This window comes from Buteo buteo, chromosome 11 (assembly GCF_964188355.1).
Source record: "Buteo buteo chromosome 11, bButBut1.hap1.1, whole genome shotgun sequence".
NCBI lineage: Eukaryota > Metazoa > Chordata > Aves > Accipitriformes > Accipitridae > Buteo > Buteo buteo.
In genome coordinates, this window is record NC_134181.1 from 31,570,104 (window position 1) to 31,578,293 (window position 8,190).

Below are 8,190 nucleotides of genomic sequence, written 5' to 3' on the forward strand. Positions count from 1 at the left end.
AAATGTGGAACCTAATTAGTGTCTTTCAGGCATCTTTTTCTACTCCTCTGTTTGCCCTATATGCTTCCACTAGTGATAAATCTCATTACTTGAGCTAATACACAGCTTGTGACAGCTGACTGAAAGAACAGAGCTAATGAAAAATACAACTGTCTACCACAGGAGACCTTTAGCTGCCAGAAATGAAATGTTTGGTGCATCTGCTCTAGTTTGAGGATGTCTGCACCTCTGAAAAGACATCAGTCCTTCATGCGGGCAGAGCACGATGCAGCAGCTTTTCCTCCCTTGCTGTGCTTTTCGCCACCATCTTTCATCTCTACCCCAGCCACTCCTGTGTGTACAGGCATTCTGTTGTCACAGCCCAACTGCATCTTCCTTTGGTGGGGTGGGGTGTGACAGGCTTATGCGTGCTGCTGCCTGTGTACTGCCCATCTAATGCAAAGAAAGCAAACAACAATACAGTGCTGGGGTTTTCTTCAAGCAGTTTTGTGTTAGCGTAAGATAATTACTTTCTGCATGAGAGCAGTGGGGACTGCAATCTGAATGGGTTCTTCCTTCCCAGCGCTTTCGTATGCATGCACTTGTGAATGGCATGTAGCTCTTGAAAATATCTTCATCTAGCAAAATCATTTGGGCTGAGCATTTTGATAGGTGGATGGGATAAGTAAGTGGCAGTACAGATCATCACAGGCTCTTTTAATAAGAATAAAAACCACCTTTGTATAAACATTTATTCTCTACATGTGGATAATGTCTGGCAGGAATCCAGGAAATACAAAAAGTGTTTGTCTTAGTTTCTAAAAAAGCAAAGTAAAATCTATTCTGAAAGAATATTGTACAACACAGTTTTGATGAGATTGCTTATTCTCTACAGTAGGAGAGATGCTTTTTCTTCCACTCATTGACTCCCCTAACACCTTAGAGGCTCTCATCACTGCCATTTCTGAACAGGAGTGGTTATGTTCTTGAGGGTGTTCATTTTCCATGTTTAAAAGAGAACCTAAAAAAAAAAAACCAACAACAAAAAGGAAACAATAAGTACAACTGGAAAAGAAGGAACATGCAGTGAGATGGCTGTGTCAATGTGTTCTGCTATTTTGGGGAACTCTGGGGATGCAGCCTGAGCTTGTGGGTACTGCGTACAGCTGCTTTGTACAATATAAACAAACCTCCAGGGACAGCTGGCATGTTCCCACAGCGAAGTCTTAACGTGCTAGCAGGGGAAGCAAGTATCACATAGTTTTGCTCTGAAATGCTTATTTTTCCTAGAAAAAAAGTGACGCCCTGCTTGCCTGGGTGGAGGTTGCCTTCCTGTGGAGTGTTTTTTCCACAGGAAAGGATTTCTTTATCGGGTTTTAATTTTACAGGGAGAGGAGGAGAAAACAATATCCAGCCAATGAGGCCAAAGTTCAGAATTCATCCCTGGATTCACTAAATATGAAGCATGCCATATTCTCCCAAAAAAGATGCAGACAAACTTACAGCCGTTTGATGATTGTCTTCTCTTCGCTGTCCTTGCTAGTGCCAGAGCTGCTGCCACTGCCTTCTTTTTCCAGTTCTTCAGTTTGGTCCCTTCTCTGTGAGATGATCCCACTGGGAAAAGAAGAGGCTTTGTTTATTTTTCATGGTTTTGTGCATAGCGTGGCATTGCATATGTTAAACCCTTCACTGGGCAGCCGAGGACGTGGGTGAATGGGTGTCACAGGACAGGATCTCAGCCTGGCCTATTCCTTGTAATGAATTGCTCTTATTTTCCTTAAATACTGCAATGTCATTTTACTTAGACTATGCTTTAATGAAAACACTAAAAAAGTAACGAGCAGACTTCTCCTGAGAGGAAGAATGGCAAATCATAATAGGAGTGAGAGGGAAGTGTAATTACACGCTGGATTTGTACAAAAGTCCAAAGACAACAGTACGGTGCAGACACAAATGGTGAATTTCTGCATGGGTGGATCTGTGGTACCTTCAGTGCAGCCACCAAGGCTCACACCATGCAGCTGGGAACAGATGGGAGTTTCCCAGCTTCCCTGCAAGGCAGGTGGCTGTTCCTCTTTCCATCCTATAGAGGAGAAAAGAAAGGCTTTGCCTGAGCTGTAGATTTTGTCATCCTGCTTTGATGCTGCTACACTTTACAAGGTTGTAACCGCTTACTTTAGGCAAAAGCTTCAGTTTTTCCAAAGGATTTTTCCCCTGCTTGAAATCAGGTTAGATTTTTACCAGCTTCCATACTACACTATGTTTTCACAGCATGCTAATTTACTGTCCTGGGCTGACCTCATTTATCTTGAGAGCTGAGTGGATCAAAGCTTGTGACTGCAGTAGCTGAAGGCTGAAAGTAGCTAAGCAACACTTGGCTGGACCTTGGAAATAAAAATACAGGAGAGTATCTAGAAACTGGTGTGACATCAGGCATGGGATAATTCTGAGGCAGATTCTCCTCTTAGCGAAGCAGGACTGTGAGCTGTTTGGTGATACTGCAGATCTCTAATATCTGCACAATAACTTCTACTCAGAAATCATGACTAAAAATGCAATCCCCAAACATCATCAATCATTTTAAGCCATTCTCTGTGAGGACATCAGTTAACTTGTGTTATATAGAGCTTATTTCCAATATACACGAGACGTTTTAGAACATACACTCATATTTATCCTCTTCCCCTGCATAGCTACTCTTTATGGCTGTACAATCATAATTAGGATTTTATGTGAATGTTTAAAGGGAAGATGGTTTTTAGCTTAAGCTGCAACGCTGTACAAGACAATAACCACAGGGAATTACTTGAACTGAAGGGCAGCCTTGACACACCCTCTAGGTGCACAACACTGTGGCTTAAATCACTCAAAAACTGAAAACATTCATGCTGTTAATTTTTAACTTGGCCTGTAAGAAGTTGTGTAACACAGCTGGGAAGTCAAAGCAAGAAGCCCTTCCAATGGCTGCACAGCAAAGGCAGGCAGCTGAGCTGGGGAAGCAGTGCCCCACTGTGCTGTGAGAAGTGCTCTTGAGCAGTTTGTAAACAGACTCCTTGGATTTAACTTTAACTTCTTGGCTTAACCTGCCTGTGATAGACAAGGCAAAGGGCGGGCTTACTGTATCTAAGAGGTTGCTGCTGAGATATCTCAACTGGAATCAATGTGCTTAGACATTTTGTGTCTAGAGTAAGTAGTTTCTTGCCCCAAAGAGTTTATAATACAACCTGATGATGAGGGGAAGAGGTTGGAGGAGAGAAGCCTTAGAGGTGAATGAATTTGTAGCACCAAGAGCAAGATCCTTCCTGCATCCCCCCCTTTGGCTCACACTGATTCTCCCAAGCTGGTCCCTTCTAGAAAGACCAAAATCCTTCTCTGAAAGCACTTGTTTTGCACAGCTCAAGTGCAAATCCCACAGCTTATCTTGAATGATGATGAAAGGGCTTAATATTCTGCTTTCTAGATCAATACCATACCCACTGTGCAAGCAGCTGGAGGAGGAAGGAAATTCTGACTAAAGCTGAGATGGAAATCCCCAAACTCTTTGGTACGTAGCGTAGCTTTAGAAAAGAACAGCATGTGTGCAACTGCTGCAGCTGCATGGATGAATTCATGTGCATAAGAACTCAGCTTGTATGTGGAGTGGGAGTAACTATACGTAGGCTTACAGTGGTACAGTTATGGGAACAGGCTGCAAACTGCACAGATTAAGACAGAGTTTAGTTTTAAAATTATGTTGTGTAGAGACTTCATAATTCTCCTGTTTTTCTTTGCTCATTTGTAGGCTCTTGGGAGCACAGATGTCTCTTGTACATCTGGACAGTGCCTAGCCCAATCTAGGTGCTCCAACCTGCAATACTCTGACCTGGTAAGTTTCCCAGACAAGAAGTAATTGTTATTAGTTCTTTGCTGACTTTGTGATATACCTCTTATAGCACTGTAGCTCCTCTTGCACCACAAGAAGCTGAGCTTTCAGCTGGTTACGCTCTTGCAATACATCTCGCAGCTCCTGTAGTGTGAACCGGGGGCGATTTGGATCTGTGAGGTCTATTATCATTTTATCAGGTCCAAGGCTGAGCTGTAAAATAAACGGTGGTGGGCATGATCTTGTGACACATTAAAGACAGGGCACTCATAGAGTAAAAATTCTGAATTTTATAAATATGTAGGAATTCTTAGAACTAGTATGACTTCACCATGGTCCTGATTTTTTCCAAGCTGTTAATTATAGTTTTTCATATCATTTTTGTATTCCCTTGGCGTCCGCATTTCCCAGCCAAGTATGTGACAGGCTCTGACCACAGCTAAAAGCGAAGTCTCTGTCCCAAAGAGTTTGCAATCTAGTTTGCCAAGAAGCTGCTTTTATCTGCTTTTCTGATGATGAGAGAGGCTGAGCAATCTGTCTAACATCACACCAAAACTCTGTGGCAGAGAGAGGTGAGAACTGAATTCTCCTTTCCTAATTTAAGACCTTTGTGGTAATGCCTTTTTTGGTCACAGACACGGGCTTCCCTTGCACAGAGTAACAAAGCTTTAGCATTTGCATAAATGGCAAGTTGTCTTTATGGGACAGGTGCTGGGTAAGAGCTGTACGATGGTGGATTTGTACTCGTGACCACCTGCCTGTGTGTGTAGGAACTCCTCTGTGAGCACTGCACCTTGCTGAGCTAAAAGCATGGTTGGTCACTACAGTGAAAGCAGAGCGAGGATCCACAGCACTGCGACTTGTAATAACCCTTAAGACCTCCGCTCTGGAAACGGCTTCAAGGCCTTCTACAAAGATGAGAAGTGAACTTTCTGAGACTCATTCTGCTGCGATAGCAGAGACCAGCCATTGTGGCAAAACTATCCTCTGACCCAGCTGGCGTTAGGGTGGGTTTCGCAACCCGCACGTTGCCAAGCGGACAGGCCACGACCTACGCCGGGGAAGGTGCCTCTGCCGCAAGTGCCACCTCGCAGCTGACGACCCCACGGCCAAGCTGCCCTGGCCATGCCATGCTGCACAGTGGGCGCCCGCCACGGCCCTGGCGCCCACCACGGCCCGGGTGCCCACCACGGCCCTCGCGCCCACCACAGCCCGGGCGCCCACCACAGCCCGGGCGCCCACCACAGCCCTGGTGCCCACCACGGCCCTCGCGCCCACCACGGCCCTGGTGCCCACCACGGCCTGGGCGCCCACCACGGCCCGGGCGCCCACCACGGCCCGGGTGCCCACCACGGCCTGGGCGCCCACCTGCTGGGTGCTCCCTCGGGACCTCTCTCCCCGCAGCTCCTCCACCTCCCGCCGCAGGCTGTCCCGCTCCATCCGCAGCTGCTCCTCGGCGAGGCTGCTCTCGCTCACCAGCGCTTCCAACATCTCCAGCACCCTCACGATCCTGAACTGCAGCCGGGCCAGGGCGGCGGGCACCTGCGGCCCGGCGCTGAGCTGCAGCAGGTCCCGGCCCACCACGGAGGAGATGTCATAGACATCCCCGGCCGTCAGCTGGAAGGGGCTCTTCTCCAGAGCCCGCTCCGGGCCGCCATCGCCCTCCTCCTCCTCCTCCTCCTCCTCCCGGCCCCGCTGCATGCCCGCCGCAGCCCGCCGCTAACTTCCTTCCCGGGCCGGGCCGGGCGGTGCTACCGGCGGGGCCCGCGGGCGGAGCGACCCCCCCCGCCCCTGCGGTTTCCATGGAGGAGGCCGCGGGCCGGCGGCGCTTCCCGCCCTGCCCCTTCCCCTGTGGAGACACCACCGTCCCTCCTTCCCTCCGCCGCCGCCGCCGGTGAGGGCACCGCCGGGGCGCAGCGGGGAAGGGCCGGGGCTGGTTCCCGGCGTCGCCAGCGGACGCCTCGCTCTGCCCCGGGCTGGGCCCCGGCACCGGACCGGGCCGGGCGCGCAGGGAGGTAAACGCATCGGCGGTTCCTCAACGCCGCATTCGCCGGGCGTCGTGGCGAGGCGAGGCGGCTCCCGGGAGCGGAGCCGGACGGGAGGAGTCGGGGGGGTGTTGGCGGCGCCTGACGCGAGCGGGGGGTGGGGGGGAAGGTGTTCAGATAAACACCGGCGGGAGCCGGCCTCCCTCCTCCGGCCCGCCGGGCCTGGCGAATCGGCCTCTGCCGACGGGAAGAGCCGCCGGGCGAGGCGAGGGGAGGGGAGCGGCGCGGCGGGCGGCCTCGGCCGTCAGGCGGGGGTCCCTCGGGAGGGGGGACACGCGGTAGGGCCCGCGGGGGAAGGACGGGGTCGCGGGGCTCCCCTCAGGCCGGGGGGAACGGCGCCGGGCCGCGGGGCTCCCCGCAGGCGGGGGCGGATCCAGGCTCCGCGCCATGGCTCTGCCCCGGGAAGTGAACTCAGAACAACAGCGGCATTGCTGGTTTATTTCAGTTTGTCACGCTTTGGGGGATTTTTGGTTGAAAAATACCATACAGCGGTGCTGGAATTGCTTCTGGCACTAGCTGCTCTAGTTCCTAAGACACCTGTGAGTCTGTGCGATGTGTGTTTTTTTTCCCCTAGACGATGAACGACTGGGCCCCCATAGCAAAGGAGTACGACCCCCTCAAAGCCGGCAGCATTGATGGCACGGATGAAGAGCCCCATGACCGTGCCATATGGAGGGCTATGCTGGCACGCTACGTACCCAACAAGGGAGTTACAGGAGATCCTCACCTCACCCTGTTCGTAGCAAGGCTCAATCTTCAGACAACAGAAGAGAAGATAAAAGAGGTCTTTTCCCGGTATGGAGACATCAGAAAGATCCGTCTGGTTCGAGACCTGGTCACGGGATTTTCCAAGGGTTATGCGTTTATTGAGTACAAAGAGGAGCGTGCTCTCCTGAAGGCCCACAGAGACGCCAACAGGCTGGTTATTGATCAACATGAGATCTTTGTAGACTTTGAACTGGAAAGAAGTCTCAAAGGATGGATTCCTCGGAGGCTTGGAGGTGGGTTTGGAGGCAAAAAAGAATCTGGGCAGCTACGGTTTGGAGGACGGGACAGACCTTTCCGAAAACCCATCAATTTGCCAAACATGAAAAATGATTTCTATGGAGAAGGATCAGCAGAGAAAAGAAACTGGTCTCGTGAGGGAACAAGGGACTGGAGAACAAGGGACCGAGACCATGAAAGGAGCAGAGACAAGCGATGGCCAGAAAGGGAGCGGTCGTGGACTTGGGGTGAAAGTGAGAGGGAGAGGGACTCCAAAGAGGAGAGGAGCAGAGGGAGGGAGAGGAAGGACAGAGACAGGAAGGACAGGGATAGAGACCGGAGCAGGGAAAGAGATACCAAGAAACAAAGAGATGATGACAAGCATCGATAGGCGACAGCGCCTTCTCCTTGGGGTATGTTATCTCCTCTTACATCCACGCTGTTTCAGTTGGAGGTGTTGCCTTCAGCTTGGGGCTGTGAGCAGCGTTCCCAGAGCAAGCTGTGCCATTACTGTCTTGTGCCTGTGACTCTCGCCTGCTGGAAGCTCTCTGTACTTTGGTTGCTAATGCAGTTAAGATATGTGTTGAATTGTTCTTCAGAGAAAATAAACTTTTGTATTAATATTTTTGAATGCTGGTGAATGCTGTAAGAATTGCACTATATGTACAGGCATCCCACTGAAATTGAGTGCATACCTTGTTTGACACCCATCTGGCTGCCTGGAGTAGGGTTCAGGAGAGAGCTTTGTATTTAATTATTTATGTGCCAGATGTCCACACTCATTTAGTGAGACAGATGCTCTTTATGAAATAGTCACTTGTTGAAGACATAGTAATGGAATAGCAACAAACTAAGCTTTTGAAAACCACGCCCCAAAACAGAAGCTGAGGGGAAATGACTTTATTTTCTTGAAGACACTGGGACAGGTGACATCTTTAGTAATACCGTGTCCTTAACTAGTTCTGCGAGGTGAGAGAGAAGCATGTAACAACAAATCTATTTTTTACATCATGGGAGGATGTAATTAATTCCTTTGTATTAGAGGAATGCATACTACAGAGCAGTAAGCAGGTCAGAAAACACCTAATGTTCCTGATCAATCCATGGACAATCACTGGAGGACGGTGTCATGGTTAAACGTGGTTGCAGCTGCACCAGCTCTGTCCTCCCCTCCTCTCTGCGAGCAAAGTCCTGCCTGCACAGGGTTTAAATCCCATTCTGGAAACTGGGCTCGCTGCTGGTTGTAGCTGAATTGGGGAAAACAAAGGGCAAAGCATCTTTTTTTCAGAGCCAGGATATGCCTATACAGAGACACATCTT

The 8,190-nt window shown here is 50.0% G+C and overlaps 2 protein-coding genes across 3 annotated transcripts; one reads left to right on the forward strand and one right to left on the reverse strand.

Moving 5' to 3' along the window:
* Positions 1 to 716: 716 nt before the first annotated feature.
* Positions 717 to 5,542, reverse strand: RILPL2 (Rab interacting lysosomal protein like 2). The gene is made up of 4 exons (XM_075041404.1): positions 5,210 to 5,542; positions 3,903 to 4,054; positions 1,483 to 1,593; positions 717 to 1,000 (listed from the first exon to the last, which is right to left on the reverse strand). The coding sequence occupies exons 1-4, from the start codon at positions 5,540 to 5,542 to the stop codon at positions 976 to 978; spliced, it is 621 nt and encodes a 206-aa protein (XP_074897505.1). The 3' UTR covers positions 717 to 975.
* A 173-nt stretch (positions 5,543 to 5,715) lies between these two features.
* On the forward strand, positions 5,716 to 7,493 carry SNRNP35 (small nuclear ribonucleoprotein U11/U12 subunit 35). Of its 2 annotated transcripts, none has more exons than XM_075041400.1 (2): positions 5,716 to 5,856; positions 6,461 to 7,493. In XM_075041400.1, the coding sequence occupies exon 2, from the start codon at positions 6,464 to 6,466 to the stop codon at positions 7,259 to 7,261; it is 798 nt and encodes a 265-aa protein (XP_074897501.1). In that variant the 5' UTR covers positions 5,716 to 5,856; positions 6,461 to 6,463; the 3' UTR covers positions 7,262 to 7,493. The 2 variants fall into 2 exon arrangements, with proteins under 2 accessions (XP_074897501.1, XP_074897502.1); XM_075041401.1 differs by lacking the exon at positions 5,716 to 5,856 and adding an exon at positions 6,037 to 6,164.
* The last annotated feature ends 697 nt before the right edge of the window (positions 7,494 to 8,190 follow it).